This window comes from Myiozetetes cayanensis, unplaced genomic scaffold (genome assembly GCF_022539395.1).
Source record: "Myiozetetes cayanensis isolate MyiCay16 unplaced genomic scaffold, myiCay2020 scf3, whole genome shotgun sequence".
Taxonomy (NCBI): domain Eukaryota; kingdom Metazoa; phylum Chordata; class Aves; order Passeriformes; family Tyrannidae; genus Myiozetetes; species Myiozetetes cayanensis.
In genome coordinates, this window is record NW_026087521.1 from 12,235,206 (window position 1) to 12,250,933 (window position 15,728).

General features: G+C 44.6%; 2 protein-coding genes across 6 annotated transcripts in view; one reads left to right on the forward strand and one right to left on the reverse strand.

Moving 5' to 3' along the window:
• The first annotated feature begins 59 nt into the window (after nt 1-59).
• PSMC2 (proteasome 26S subunit, ATPase 2) lies at nt 60-9,241 on the forward strand. The gene is made up of 12 exons (XM_050323645.1): nt 60-201; nt 2,420-2,457; nt 3,540-3,621; nt 4,564-4,663; nt 4,981-5,112; nt 5,745-5,817; nt 5,961-6,056; nt 6,315-6,479; nt 7,297-7,384; nt 8,040-8,242; nt 8,782-8,878; nt 8,970-9,241. Exons 1-12 carry the CDS (start codon nt 132-134, stop codon nt 9,125-9,127), a joined length of 1,302 nt encoding a protein of 433 aa, XP_050179602.1. The 5' UTR covers nt 60-131; the 3' UTR covers nt 9,128-9,241.
• Nucleotides 9,242-11,252: 2,011 nt separating this feature from the next.
• SLC26A5 (solute carrier family 26 member 5) overlaps nt 11,253-15,728 on the reverse strand; it is a 36,471-nt gene continuing 31,995 nt past the window's right edge. For 2 of the 5 annotated variants that reach the window (XM_050323633.1, XM_050323632.1), the window contains exons 16-19: nt 14,999-15,121; nt 13,903-14,109; nt 13,596-13,650; nt 11,253-13,081 (exon numbers count right to left, since the gene is read on the reverse strand). In XM_050323633.1, the coding sequence (XP_050179590.1) occupies nt 12,951-13,081; nt 13,596-13,650; nt 13,903-14,109; nt 14,999-15,121 (516 nt within the window). In that variant the 3' untranslated portion in view covers nt 11,253-12,950. Of the gene's footprint in view, nt 13,082-13,595; nt 13,651-13,902; nt 14,110-14,998; nt 15,122-15,464; nt 15,493-15,728 lie in introns of those variants that run through there. The other 3 variants (XM_050323634.1, XR_007629917.1, XM_050323636.1) reach the window with 3 other exon arrangements.

Consider the following 15,728-nt stretch of genomic DNA (forward strand, 5'->3'; position numbering starts at 1 on the left):
GGCGCGCGGAACCCTCCGGCGGCGGCCGCGGCGCCCGAGGGGGAAGGAGGTGGCGGTGCGCGCGCCGCGGTGCAGCCTGGTTTGCGGGCCGGGCGGAAGCGCGGCCGTGCTGAGCAAGGGCGGGCGCCGCGATGCCGGATTACCTGGGGGCCGACCAGAGGAGGACCAGGGAGGAGGAGAAGGAGGACAAGCCCATCCGCGGTGAGGGCCGAGCACAGGGACACTCTCCGAGCAGCGCCCGGGCGGCGGGCGGGCGCGGGGCGGGGGCAGCGCGGCCGGCGGCCCTGTGGGTGCCCGGGAGCTGGAGGGGAAAAGAGGGATTGGAAATATCCCTGAGGATATTTCTGGCCTCGGCCGCCGCCTCCCCGAGTGCCGAAATAAACACCGGTGTGAGGGCCCGGGCTTGGAAATTTCCAGGGAGAACAGGAAAAGGAGCGATCGGGGAGGGGAAAACAAACACCGTGTGGGGCCGGGCGAGGGAGCCGCCGAGGTCCTCAGGGAGGATCCGCTGTTTAAGTCTGGTTGTCTTCTAAGAGGCTCCTAAAATGCCTGATCTGCTGATCGTGCGAAAAACAGGCTTTTTGTGATTCAGTGGTGAGTTTAAAGGTCCACTAAAACGTGATACAATCAATAACTCCAGCTCCCCGAAAGGAGGTTGTGGTGAGGTGGGACCGGTCTCTCCTACCCGCCTGCGGCGAGAGGACCAGAGGAGACGGCCTTGAGCTGGGACAGGGGACATTCAGACCAGATATTAGGAAAAAGTAATTCACCATTAGGGTGGGCAGGGGTTGGAACAGGCTGCCCAGGGAGGTGGTGGAGTCGCCATTTCCCTGGAGGTGATCCAGAGGCGTCTTGAGTCTGGCACTGGGTGACGAGGTTTAGTGGCTACATGGGCAGTTCTGGGTGGACAGTTGGACTTAGGATCTTAAAGTTTGCCGCTTCCACTGGTAATCAGTGGCAGCAGGAGAGGGAGAGGTGGCAGATTTTTCCGAGCACACTGGCACAGTGTGAAAATTCCCGTGTGCTCCTTGGCCTTGAATTTAACGTGCCTTTTTATTTCAATTTAATGTGCGTTTTTATTTCATGTTAGTAAATATTTAATGATGCATCTGGGAGTGCAAGCAGGGCAAAATGTAATCAGTGATGGACTTTGAGCTGTTCCCACTCGAGAAAGATTTCTAGCATTTTTATTTTTACAAATTACAGCATCACAGTGTTTAGTAGCTATAAAAAAAAAAAATCAATGGGGTAGTACAAATAGTCAGGGAAGAAATAAGGATCAACAGGTCCTCTCAGAATATGTATAACATAGAATATGTATAATTCTGCATCAGGTCATCAGTACTGTGTGGTTTGTGCTCCATCTGCCTTAAAAAGGTACAGTGGAATTAGAAGAGAGAGGACACTGAGGGCCAGGAGTGGTAGATGGAAACAGCTTTTGGGGGAAGGGAGAGGGAGTGTTGAGTGTGTGTTAAATGGCAAGTGATGTGAAAGGGAGCAGGGGGTGGCAGTAACAGAGAGTTCTGGATTACTGTTTAATGGAGAAGGGTCCCTGGAGCCTCCCTGCAGGACTCGCAGAACTGAACACGTGGAACAGCAACGCTGCTTGTTCTTCTGAGGGAGTTCTGAGGCTCAACTGAAAGTTTTAGATTCCAGGCTCAAGTCAAGTAAAAGGCAGCACAATGCTGATTTAAACCAGGGGATTCCTTCCCGTGTATCCTGCTGAAAGTTCGCAGGGATTCAAAAAACCAACGTAAACACTCACATTAGCAAAGTTTTTTAAAGGTGGATAATAACATGTGACCCAGAGTGGGGATCTCATCGTGTATTTGCCACGTCTGTGCCAAATAATACCCTTTCCTGTTTGAGAAGGAGTGCTAGGCCAGGCTGTTTGTCTCATTTAGTCTGACCCTTCCCATGCTTTCTGTTTTACAGTAGTAAAACTAGTAGTTTACAGTGATGTTTTGTTACTGAGATCAGCTTAGATTTGGTAGCCGTTCCCTGCACACACTGCATTTTGGAAGCAAACACAGCTTTTTGGAAGAGAGACTTCACTGACAGAAAGCAGTGACAGCGTTCCATTGATGCTTTCTTAGACATTGAGAAACAAAAAGTTAAAAAGATGAAGTTTTCGTATCTCCCATCCCTTCTTTGTGCAGCCATAGGAAGCTGGAAGAGGCAGAACTTGCTTGCTGTGAGCTCTGGGTGGTGCAGGTTTTGGGACTGAAGAGAGTTGCTGGAGGCCCTGTTTTGTTTTTCTTGGATGTCTGACGCTTTTTTGTTCCACTTTGGTTCAGTGAAAAAGTAGGAACTCAAAAGAACCCCTTTAAAATAAATGCGTTCATCTTTTAGAAGCAGAATTGATGCTGCTGGCTTTGTTTTTAAAACTGGAAGCTAAGTCTCTCCTGTCTTGTTTCAGCTCTGGATGAAGGGGACATTGCCTTGCTGAAAACATATGTAAGTATTGTACACTTGTGAGAATGTTAAAGACAAAAAGCAATTCCTGTTGGGAATAGGGGTGTGTCTTTAGGGAGTAGTTAGTAAACCTGCTTAGGCTCCTGATGCTTTTCTCTCCTGCCAAAATCTTCTCTCCCTTTTCACCTTCCAATGAGAAGGCCCCAACCCACAACCCTAAAAATAAGCCAGTGGGTTTGTTTGCTTGGAATTAATTAAGGTTTTCTTTGTTTTTGTTTTGTATCTCATGGCTGATCACCACAGGGGTCTGACAGCCAGGGCTTTACCAGGGCTTTTTCACTCGCCAGTTCTCTTGGTTTATAAAAACAATAACTTTCAGACCCCTCCTACCCTCAAATTGACTTGGTTTTAGCATCATGTTAAAAAGCTACGAAAGAACTCTTGAAAGATGAAACTTGCAGCTCAGGGTATGTCTGGGTTTGGGTGTTTGGCAGAAGTGTGAATTTGGTTGACAGACTCCTTTACAAAGCTCTGAAATCCATCTTGTGCCCACTGTGGCTTCTCTTCTTGTTACCAGGGGTGTGCAAAGGAGATCTTTTACAGCAAGTCCAGATCTGAATATGCCTGTGTTAGGCAGATCCAGATCAAAAAAAGCATTTTATCACAAGCAAGAATTGTGATTTGCCCCTTGATCTTTCTGCTGTCTTCTGTGGAGGACAGAAAGGTTGAGTGAGGTAGTTAAAGCACTCATACAGATGGTCTTCAGGTAGTGTTTTCAGAATTCTGTCTATATATGATTTTTACTAGGACTTTTTTAAGCTTCTGAAGAAATAGTTTAAAAAAGTAAGGCTGAACAAGTTTAAAAGAAAAACAAGTCGTTGAAGTCGACAAATGTGGAAAAATTTCCACTTGCACAATTAGTCAGTTGTTTGTAGCTGCACTTCAGTTTTGCAAACAGAAATATTGTTACTGGAACTTGATTCTGTCTTTTTTGGCTGTGCTCAGTACTTGGCTGTTGCACCAGGACAGTCTGTTGAACATCTTGATGCTCAGCCACTCTTGTTGTTTCTTCCCAAACATGAGATAATTTGAGTTATGAAATCTACCTGATATTCCTTTTCCAGGGCCAGAGCACGTACTCAAGGCAGATCAAGCAAGTAGAAGATGATATTCAACAACTGCTTAAGAAGATCAATGAGCTCACTGGTATGTTCCTTTCTGAAGATGGCTTTCAACACAAGAGCCACAGATACCGAAACAAGAAGCTGATTTAAAAAAGCTTGTACATTGGTTTATTGTTGTTATTTTTTTCAAAAGAACGCAGGGGGTTTTTTTGGTAACATGAGACTTTTGCTTTGTAGCCATGATGGGTTTTCTGATTGGGCAGGGCTAATCAGTACATCTGATTTTGTCATTTTTTTGGTGTAACCCATTTTTAATCAAAACTGTAATTTTTATGTATATAGCAGCAGCATGAAACAAATGCCCCTTTCTGACACTAGATGATGAAGCAGTGGTACCAGTCCTTGTGTAATGAAGAAATGTGCAGCAGAACAGTTAGCATTTCAAACCAGATGGGTTAAAATCAGTAACAATGGCAATTAATTTGTTGCACTGACGTATGTTTGTGGCCCTGTTGCTAATCCTGTCGTGGCCCTCAGTTCTGCCAGGAAGACCACAACTTCTCTTGTAGCATAACCTTGATTCTCTCAAATACACTGTGGAGATGGTACTTGTTATATCCATGTTTTGGAAGACTTATGGAGGTTTTCACCTGTGTGAGTCCCTTGGCTTCTGTATCTCACACCGAAGCTTTCCCTCAGTGAAAGCACTTGCAGAGTTTCACTTCTTCTCTGAAAGGTAGACATCCACTGTCTGTGGTATCTGTGTCAGGCTGGAATATCCCCACACTGCAAAATTGTATGAGAGGGTGGCCAGGCTGGGATTTGCATGTTTAGCCGCACAGTCACGTGACATCCTTCTTTAGGAAACTTGTTTGTTAGGAAGTCCATCAAAGATGTGTGGGAGTGTGGTTTGGAGGCCTCTCAGGAAGCTTCCTGCAGGCTTATCTCCAAGGTTTTGGTGTAGGAAGGATCGCTCACATCCCAGTGAGCTCCTTCCTCCTCAGCTTCTCTGTCCTGCACACAGGAATCAAGGAATCCGACACTGGCCTGGCTCCTCCTGCTCTCTGGGATCTGGCTGCAGATAAACAAACTCTCCAAAGTGAGCAACCATTACAAGTTGCAAGGTGAGTGTGCTCTTCCTCTTTCAGTGGAGCTCCATAGTGTTAAAAATGTGATTTATAGCTTATGTGTAGACTCGTTTAAAAAATAAGGTTCACATGTTGTGCATAGTGGAGGTGCTTTTACCACTGAGTCATAAAGGAACTGTGTTACTGTTATACTTGTACTTACTTCTGCAACTACTGTATGATGCCATCATAATGGAATCACAAGTGCAACAGCTGTTTTGGTGTATTTGGGAAATAGAGTCTCTAATCTTGATGCTTATGCAGATGACAAGCCAGTTTGTGTGCCTGGAGGTGTTCTGTGTGTTCTGTATTAGGTGCACGAAGATAATCAATGCAGACTCCGAGGATCCCAAGTACATTATCAATGTCAAGCAGTTTGCCAAGTTCGTGGTGGATCTCAGTGACCAGGTGGCACCTACTGACATAGAAGAAGGCATGCGAGTTGGGTATGTGGAGTCTTCGTGTTCTTGTGAGTCTTCCTGGAGAGTGAAGCTTTCTGTAAGTTGTCTCATGTCTTAGTTTGACATGTCCACAGCCATCATTTTATTTCAAATTTTTGCCGTGGTTGAAATCACAACACTAATGTCTTTCTCTTGGAAGCCAGTAGCTCACCTGCATGCTCTGATGGAATCTTTTGATGTTGATGTTATTCTGACAAAACCCATATGTACTGTACTGAAACCTTTCAGTCTGGGCCCCAGTAGCCCCAGTTCTCAGGGAGCCTGCCTAGCCCAAAGTCTGTTTCTTTTTTGGCATTTGCACAGTTACAGAGTAGCCAGGAAAGGTTCACTGAGGAGATGAAACTTTGAGAATCAATATTTTGCCAGTTTGCTCTGTGGGATATTTGGAAATTTAGTTTTCAAAATACTTTGGAATTAATAGTTTTGGAAACCTTAAAATTTTCTGCAAAAAGACTTCCAGTTTCTAGCTCATCTGACTATTAGCTTTCAGGGGTGGGCTGTCTTGATGCCAGAGAAAAGAACAGTTTAAGAATTCACCTTCTCTTTTACTGAGTTGTTTCTACATTGCAGTTTAATTAACCGGTGTTAAAATAGTGGTCTTGATGCTTTCTCACCAGGGTGGACAGAAACAAGTATCAAATCCATATCCCTTTGCCTCCCAAGATTGATCCCACAGTCACCATGATGCAAGTGAGAACTCCCATTACTTTCTCTGACATTGTTTTGTCTTGTAACCATGATTACTTTAGCTGGGTTTTGTTCTGGGCCGTGAAAGCCTGGATTGATTCCCAGCACCAGGCTGGTAACTGCTCCCTCACGTCTTTGTTCTGCAGGTAGAAGAAAAGCCTGATGTGACTTACAGTGATGTTGGTGGCTGTAAAGAGCAGATTGAAAAGCTGAGAGAGGTGGTCGAAACCCCTCTGCTTCACGTGAGTAACCTCCATGTTGAAACCTTTATTATTTTTGACGTGTTCTGGTCGTCTGTGAGCATCCGAAAAAGCAAGAAAAGACAGCATAGATGGATGTAAACAGCTGAGTGAAAGGAAGTCTGGTTTTAACAAGTGAAATCCAGCTTAGCCCGGTTTATATTGCTCTTCACTGATGGTTTTCTTAATTTGCATTTGGACTTTGGTGCACATAATCTTTAATTTGCACATAACCCTGCCTTCTGCCTCCCACCATTACAGCCTGAAAGATTTGTGAACCTTGGGATTGAGCCTCCCAAAGGAGTGCTGTTGTTTGGGCCACCTGGCACTGGCAAAACCCTGTGTGCCCGTGCTGTTGCCAACAGGACTGACGCCTGCTTCATCAGGGTGATCGGCTCTGAGCTGGTGCAGAAGTATGTGGGAGAGGTAAGAGCAGACACCTGAGGGAATGTGGAGGGATTTGCACATTTCCCTTATGGGGACCAGGCACTGCAGTGGGGATGAGGGATGGATGGACTTGGATGCTGCAGATACAGGTGGGGGAGGAGCTGTCAGACAGATCGCTGCAGGTCAGGCAGTGGGGAAAGGACCTGAGGTTTGCTGTCACTGATGAAAGGGGATTTGCAGTGCAGAGTTCAGTCTGTGGTTCAGGAGGGACTCTGGGATTAGGATTCTGTTCCCAACTCTGCCACTTATTTCTCACTTGGCTCTGAGGTAAATTACTTCGTCTGTACTTCTGAGTTTGGAGCCCCTGGTGGTCTAGGGGGTAAAGGCGCCGCGCTATCACCGCGGAGACCCGGGTTCGATTCCCGGTCAGGGCCACTCCCGGGCAGGTGGGGCTCGTTAGCCCTTAAAGGCAACCCACCTACGTTCTAAGGACCTCGCTGCCACCGTCCAAGCTCGCTTGGCCCCGGCAGATGAACCTTAGGATTAAAGGGTGGGCTCAGTTCCGCGCACACTGTGTCTCACCTAAAAAATCCAATGCGCAGGCTGGAAGGTGGAAAGACCTTCCCCGGATCTTCGCTCGCGAAGACTGGCCATTACTTCTGAGTTTAAGAGCAGTAATTTTTCTCTCCTTTATAAATTGCTTTAAGCATCCATTTTATGAATGTCCTATTATGTATGTGAACAAATGAGAAGAGTTTTTTCATTGGAAACAGAAGTGTTTGGGAGCATGAAAAGTTTGATAGTTTTCCTTTAATGTGCCTCAGATCTCTAACAAAATCTTGATTTTTGCTTTCAGGGAGCTCGAATGGTTCGTGAACTCTTTGAAATGGCCAGAACTAAAAAAGCTTGTCTTATATTCTTTGATGAGATTGATGCCATTGGAGGTATGTTATTAGTGGCTATAGCTCTAATCTCATATGAGACCTTCCAGGTTTTCTTTTCACATTGTAGTTCCTTATTGGGAGTGCTGCATTGCAAGAAATGTGCTTGTAAACACTGAGTTAGCAAAACTACTCCCAGCACACCACATGTCCAGGAAGCTGCCAGGAAGTGGTTTATGTAGCCCCAAGGAGAAGCCATTTTTGCACATTTGAACTTTAGTGAAGAATCTCTCTACTGTGTGTGCAAACAAGTATTGTTAACTTAAACCCCCTTCAGCTTCTGGCCTACACACCAAATCTTTATTACTGCCTGAACACTGAATTTTTTTCTCAAAGGAAGTGCTTAGATCCTTTGAAGTAGAACAGTTTTAACACAGATGAGGGAGGATTTTGGTTGAGGGAAGGCAAAACAAACAAACTACATTTATGAATTCCAGCAGCTTGGCCAGTTGTTACACAGGGAGATACAGGTACGAAGGATGAAGATCCAGCAATTAGTTTAACTGACAGGTAGCAGCACTCGCTCTTGGTTTGAAACGTGTCGTTTCCAAATAGTCCCCTTTAATAACCCCAAATAACCTTTTTAACTCATCACAAATACTTGGGTGCAAACCAAAATCATTTCCCTCGCTGTGGAATTCCCGTGTCCTCTCTCCAGGTGCTCGTTTCGACGACGGGGCTGGGGGTGACAATGAGGTGCAGCGCACGATGCTGGAGCTGATCAACCAGCTGGATGGGTTTGACCCCCGGGGCAACATCAAGGTGCTGATGGCCACGAACAGACCCGACACTCTGGACCCGGCGCTGATGAGGCCCGGCAGGCTGGACAGGAAGATCGAGTTCAGCTTGCCTGACCTGGAGGTGAGGACGCTCTCCCACAGCCACGTGTTCTGATGCCAGAGTGTTCCTTCAGCTGGGGCTTTATTGTCTGGAAGTTCATGAGAGTTAACAAAAGCAGGACTCTTAACTAATGTGAAACTGCTTGGAAATTTGGGGGGCTTAAAGATGTGCCAGAGGTTTTTCCATACTGGCTGAGAAGCTGTGGTGAACAGCTGTAATCACTGTATGTTCCTGCCTCAGCAGATAAAAACCCATATAAATCAGATAAACCTATAATCAGATCCATGATACAGTTCAGAAGTTGGAATGTGTTTTGTTTGGCTCCTTTGAGAGAGATTACTTGAGGTACTTCCATGACTAAAGCTATTTTTAAAGCTATTTTCCTAAATTTGTATCATGGAAACTTAAAACATTCTAGTTCAGACATGGGAAATTATAGCTGGGCAGCAGATACAAGATGTATTTTCCATGAACCCACGCTGTGGATGTGGACAGTTGCAGCCTGGAGTCATAATCTCTTTCATGCCATGAACGCCTCTGTCCTTCACCCTTTTTTCCAGGGGCGAACTCACATCTTCAAGATCCACGCTCGTTCCATGAGTGTCGAGAGGGACATCAGGTTTGAGCTGTTGGCTCGGCTGTGTCCCAATAGCACAGGTGAGCTCAATGTGTTCAGTTATCTAAACAGTTCTCTGTGTGCTCGATCTCCGCTGTCAGTGTTGAATTGGTTTACCCCTTTCTTCCCAAGGTGCCGAGATCCGCAGTGTCTGCACAGAGGCGGGAATGTTTGCCATCCGGGCACGCCGCAAAATCGCAACGGAGAAGGATTTCTTGGAAGCAGTGAACAAAGTCATTAAATCCTATGCGAAATTCAGTGCTACCCCCCGCTACATGACCTACAACTAATGCCTGGGAATGTTTTCCATGTTCCTCTTAAACCTTCTGCGGAACACAAATACAAGTGTATTAGTTCGTGTTTTGTTCTTGGAAGTCAGAAATAAATGGAAGTATTCCAAAGAGCAGGTGTGTGTTCATTGCAAGTGTGTTCTACACCAGTGGAGTGTTGCTGCTGCAGTGAAAAAAAATCCCAAAGAGGTTCTGGTAACACAACCTAAACCAGTGAGATAATTTTAAATCAGATACCTGGGCAGTGTTAGACATCCCACGTTTGGATTTCTGGTCACCATTTACAACCCAAAATTTGTAATCTGAGCCACAGAGGTGTGAAGGACCCCTAAGTTTCTGGGTGTACTGAGAAATGCTTGAGTGATGCTCCGCACTGAGGTGTAGGTGTGTCCCAGGAAAACTTGAGAGCTGCCATGGGAAGGCATGTGTGATGGTCTGAGTCACTGCCCAGTTTAGGGAGAACATGAAAGGACATTTTTTCTCTCCATGAGTGAATGCTCTGGTATGATCACAGCTTGGTTTTTTTTTTTCATCCAGTGGTTTTCTTCATCCCTTTTGCTGAGATTCTTTGTTTCTTACAAAATAGTAAGAGGGTCAAGGAGAAAGAGGTAAGCGTAATTTCTTAGTGCTAAGGGAAGGAAGATTGCTTTTCCCTGATCCTGCTCTAAAACACTGATACCAGTCCACTAGTGTGCACTTTGATATGTTGTATTACTTGTCTGAGGTGCTGCTACACACAGAGGATGGCCCTGACAGAGACCTGATGCTCCATAGCTGGGCAGTGGCTGATAGTTGTTGGCAACAGGCCCTAAAAGGTTGATCCTCACTCATCTGACATGTTCCTGTAGAGCTGGGTGTGCCCCTCATCTTCCTTTTTTCAAGTGTTGCATTGAAGTGGTTTGGGGAAAAAGCTTGAAGAAATAACTGAGGGGAAAAATGTTTTTGGGAACTGCTTTGTCTTGGATGTGAGTTTTACTTGGTCTCATTTTGATACAACTGACATCAATTGTTGTGAAGCCACTTTTATTTTCTTTGGAAGAGGAAGTGTGTTCAATAGGGAGAGAGTGTACACAGCACACGCGCTGGGTTAGGATTTTGGTCTGGTGTCAGTATCTTGATAAAGCAAGGCAATTCTGAGTTTTTGCCCATGCCTGCTGAAAAGCTCATCTCAGTGGTTATGTGTCCTTTTGGGAAGAATATGTTGGAGAGGGATGCAAGCTTATTGATGGGACACAGTGCTTTTCACTTTAAGCCCAAGAGGAAGGTGGTTGAGAGAGCAGCACTGACAGTATCTCTGTTTACCAGGAGCAGCACCTGAAGTCAAGTGTACCTTCTACTTAGGAAGGATTAGTGAAATATGTAAAAAGAGTTTGGATCTTACAGGTTACTGATGATTTATATCATCAGTACTCTTGCAAAAGAGGAGGGGGAAAGGAATGTTACCCTGATTGTTATGAGGCATCAAACCAGACTTAGGCTACCCCGTGACACCTGCTGTGGTGGGGCTTCAGCAGCCAAGGGGTGGAGGCACTACCCTGTCCATGGAGACAAACTGGAGATGAGCCCTGTTACTTTAAAGGACATGGGTTTGTTTAATCTATCACTGACAAGCCTAAGGTGGGATTTAAACTTTTAGATAGCAAGCAGTCTGTTAATCGCTGCAGGAAAGGGGAAGTTAGTTCCCTTTCCAGGAGCTAGCTCAGGCTGGCAGCAGGAAGCAGTGCTTCAGCTGGTGGCAGCAAAGCACAGGAAGAGACTAAGCAAAAGCTGCCAGGTTTTGTTTTACTGGATCAGTTAGCAGCACTGCTGGTGGGTTGCAGGAGCTCTAGTTCACACGGGCTGGGATCTGAGACTTCCTTGGGCAAAGGTTCTCAGTCCAGCATTCCAGCAGCTCTCCAGGAAGTGCAGCTGTTGCTACCAGGATGGGAGACACAGCATTAGTTGTATCCCTGTGAGGCCTGACAAGGGAGAGGGTTTCATGATGTGAGGGAGCCAGGAGGGTGAGGAGCAGTACTGGCACAGCCTGGAGGTGGCAACTCCTCCTGACCCAACCCTTTGGCAACAGACACTTGTATCCAGAGGCCTCAGCTTGTCCCTCATACAGAGTCTCACCAAGACAAAGTGGAAAATTTTGACAAGTGACATCACTTTATTTTGGAAGTAGACAGGATTTCAATGTGAACTGAAGAGACTACGGAGTTAAAAACTGAAGCTGCGACAAGCTGAAAGTAGAAAAATATACTGTATGTAGATACAAAGGCTTGTTGAACTGGTTAACATTATAAAATGTACCAAAAGTTGTTTAAATAAGCACACACGATGTGTTAACATGCATGCACTTCATCCTCTGAACTCCAGCTAAGCAGCAATTTCTGATGCAGAAAGCTTCCTATCCCTACTGGCAGGGGAGTCTGAGGAAATAAAACATCTTCCCTGACTTCCCTGGTTTTTGGGAAACCTGGTTTACCTGAAGCAAGCCCTAATCACAATGGAGCCTGAAGCAAAATAGAAGTGTTACATTCTGTGATCAGAAGTGAGGAAGGTGCCTGAATTCCCTTATGCACAGGGCCTGTGATTTGAGGGTGCCAAATGAAATGGCACCGATGTCCCACTTCCCCTGAGCTGTCGAAATAACCTGCAGAGAAACATTTTCAGATTCCTACCTCTGCTGAGCTTCACATGACTGTTGTGAGGGAAACACATTGAAGATTTCTTTCTTTTGCATGTTTTCCATTTTCATGGTTTTCATCTCACACCTGAAGTGAGGCAGTACCACAGTGGCCAGGCTGACAATAGAAAAAAACCCCCCACACTACTGTTTCTTCTAAAAAACCCAAATATGTAACATTTTCGAGTTCTATTGAACTCTATTTCTCAAAGCACTTAAAACTGAGGCAGAAGCAGCACTACTGGAAGATGGGCAAAAGAAAAGTACTTCTTTTTTTTTTTTTTTTTTTGGACCACTGAGACTTCAGACCATGTCTACATTTTCATTCCAGCTTAACAAACTGTATCTAGGGCACCAGTTCTTAATTTAAATAGACTTAACTCCTGCCTCAAACCAGTTTTGTCTTCAGATTTTGAAGTTAAATTAATTTTAGCTTAAAATCAATTATATTCTTTTCTAGAAAGTCTAACTAGGTTTTGGCAGTGAAAGTACCATATTGATAATGTAGTAATTAAACAATGTGTTTCTGATTCCAAGTTCACTTAGAGCAAAAATAAAGAGTTGAGTATAGTTGAGACAAGTTAGATCTTAAAAAAAAAAAATTACTGTACCATCCACGGTTAAAAACAGCAGCAGTTAAATGCCACCAGTGTGAATTCATTAATCCAGCTGGCAGATTATTATAAATTGTATGAATCTGTTGTATGCAGAAGTTGACATCAGGCTTTAAAAGCCATCTGAAAAAGTTCTTTAAAGACACTGGTACAGTGTATTGCACTTGCAGAACAGTTACTTCCTGCAAGATCCCACTCGTAGTTAGTTAAAGTGCCCATTTTCTCAACAGGAACAGGAATGTCACCTTGTCTACCAGATTCTGATTGCAGCAGAATACACTGAATTTTCTTTTTTTTTGCATAATTTTGTGCTCGTGTATTGGTGGAAGGCTATACCCTGATTGAAGGAAAACATTCAAGAGCATGAAGGCTTCCAATTCCTTATCCATTCTTCCCACAAAAAATAAGCACCACCCTATACCCGTAGATTCAAACAGCCTTAGGCTCTCTTCAAACTGTGCAAATTAAATATTCAGAGAGAGTCTCCATCAGCATAAATCTGGCTTCCATTCTGCTCGATGCCACTCTCCAGAGGTCAAAGTCAGTCTGTGAAAGCAGACCCATCTTTCACTTGGCAAGCAAGAACAGCATCGTGAATACTGTGAAACAGCAACTCTCTTGTTACAGTGTTATCAAAAAAGTTCAGTCTTGTCAGCTCATTCACAACAGGGCCTACAAAACAAAAACCCAACATGGCATCAGCAAATAAACTGAAGTACAAAGATGGAAGGCAACGGCTTCTCAGGAAGAAGATAACTTATTCTTAAAATATTTAAATGCTAATTCTACTCCAAACAGGCAAATCTGTTATCCAGACATACACAGACATCTTGGCAGAAGATGCTATAATTCCAAATACTGGAAGCTTGGAATGTTTCAGGCTTTTCTCCTTATTACATTGCTACAACAAGTTCAAGACACAAAGTTTGGTGTGGCATTTACAATTGGCCAGCTGGGAGAAATGGGAGCATGATCTAGTGCTCACACTGTTCATTACATCAGTTCTCTACTTTCATTAAAGTGAAGGCTCTAACGCACAGGGACTTGCCTTTCCTCAAATCCAATTTTATGTGCAGTAAGTGCTGATTCTACTGAGGCACCTGGCAGCAAAAAATTTGGGAGCAGAGGGAAAGAGATAAACACAGTGTTTCCCGTAAAACTCACAAAAAGAAAAAAAAAATCTCACCACTACAGCAGGCAATGTAGACACAGACACCAACTTCTTTGTATTCTTTTATAATCTGCAACAGAGTTAAACTGAAGTTAAATGCAGACATATCATCATACACATCACAGTTCTGGAAGCCAAATATTGAGAAAGCTGCACAGTCTGCATTCCCCAGTATTCAGCTAAAACTTAAAAGAATTAAAACAGTAATTAGGTGAAACATTGGATTGTATTTGAGTGGGCATTCATGTCTCATGCTGACAGGTTCCCTCTTGGTATCTCAAAGTTTTCTATGGGTTTTTCTGGGGAAAAAGGCCCTACTTACTGATTTTAGTGTTTTTGCTCCAACTGAATCCACAAAGTTCACCGGCGTGAAATCCAGAATTAAAGAGCGAATGTTGGTTTTGGTCTCCACAAAATGTTCATGCTCATCAGGAGACACATCTTGTACACCAGAATCTGCAAATTTTCCATTCACGGGTAAGTCATCATTCGCTATCTCGTGTTTTACACTTGCTTCTACGTCATTAGTCTGGGAGAGAGGATAAAAAAGCTTAACGACAGTCAGTGCTTTTTCAGCGTAGATCCCCTTCCTCCCCAAACCCGGCTGTTCCTTAAGCCTTTAGAAGGTGTTCAGCTCCTGATCCCCACAGGAACTGGCTTTGCATGCACATGTATTTCCGTATCCTGCACATATCAAGGTTTATTTTCTCACGCCCAGCCTTTCTACAGTCACACACAAGCAGCTGAAAGCTGTTATCTCAGGAGCGAATTACCCCTTTCCTTCAAACACTGACACCTGTTCATACATTTTTACTCCATTTCCTTGCCTTATCCCTGCTGATCCTGTCAAGCCCTGTATATGCAAAAGAAACAACAGCTCTCAAGTTAGGCCTGGTTTTGGTTTCTCACTGTGAAAAGCCCACGCCAGCTCCCACCACGGGGATGAGTTTAAACCTGCATAAAGGCACAAGCATGTCCCAAACAACCCCTCTCAGTGTGCCTGCCCCACTTAGCCACTCCCAGATCAGCAGTGAAGATGGCACCTTTTTATTACAGGGGCTGCTAATTAGAATTAATTTTCTTAATATCTTATTTCTACATGATCCTTCCAAGTGTGTGGGGAGGGGCAGAGGGAAGGTCCCTCTGATTTCTGCCAACACCACTGCTGAGACAGTGTGGCAGCGTGGAGAGGCTCTGTGCCACCATGTGCTACCTCAGTGTAATCAAGGTCCAACACAATTATCCAGTGCAGCCATGAGTCTTGATCCTAGTGCTGTTCCTTCAGTGACCTGTCCCCACTGCACAGGGTTTGCTCCCTAAGCCTTCCTCCTACCTGAGCAGCACTCTGCACTTCGTATAAACAAGAATGGTAACCCCAGAAAGCAGCATCTTCTCTGATAAAGCAGGTCAATATTTACCGCAGAACTCACTAGTTTCAAGACAGCTTTCTTTCGGTGCTCATTTGCTGCCTTTATTTCCCTGGCATGTCGCTTCTGGGCTTTTCTCCTCGCTGCTAATATGGCACAAGGGTCCACTCCGGTCTGTCACGAGAAGAAAGCACAATCCGAGGAGATGCAGCTTGTTAGGATGACATTGCAGTACCAACTAGCACCGAATTAATCACTGTCATAAATTTAAAACACAAGCCTGCATTGTTCAGCTTCCCTTTGAAGGGGTAAGAACAGTATAAAGTAAGAAGGAATAATCTTGGCAAGCACTGTGTTAACAAGATGAGGGAGAGATGCATCTCATTCTTTTCTTGAAATCAGAGAGTGCTGTGTTGCAACCGAATGCTGATTTGAGTGCAGAGAGCAAAGGGCAGAGAAGTGCATTTGGACAATAATCACTAATGTCTCTTGTTTTGTGAGGATCAGCACCACCCACCTGTTTTGTATAAGGCTCATCATGGGAGCTACAGAAAAATTTTTCAGAAGTTAGTACAGGTGTAGTTGTGAGTGGGTCAGGCAGTTCTGCCATTGCCATTCCCACCCAGCCAAACCACTGGTTAGACAGAGGTGGGGCGTACTCTGTGTGCAGGTAATTTGTTCCCCATGACAGTCAGTAAATGCCCACAGTATTCCATGGTCTCACACTCCAGTAAAGTTAGTCACCCAACAAGGAAGCTTTTATTCCCATTTTCCTTTCAGT

Excerpts from the sequence above, each read along its gene's own strand:
- PSMC2 (XM_050323645.1), top strand. The coding sequence starts at position 132 with ATGCCGGATTACCTGGGGGCCGACCAGAGGAGGACCAGGGAGGAGGAG. Across the intron at positions 3,622-4,563 it reads GAAGATCAATGAGCTCACTG|GAATCAAGGAATCCGACACT; the intron begins GTATGTTCCTTT and ends TCCTGCACACAG. Across the intron at positions 8,879-8,969 it reads GCTGTGTCCCAATAGCACAG|GTGCCGAGATCCGCAGTGTC; the intron begins GTGAGCTCAATG and ends TTTCTTCCCAAG.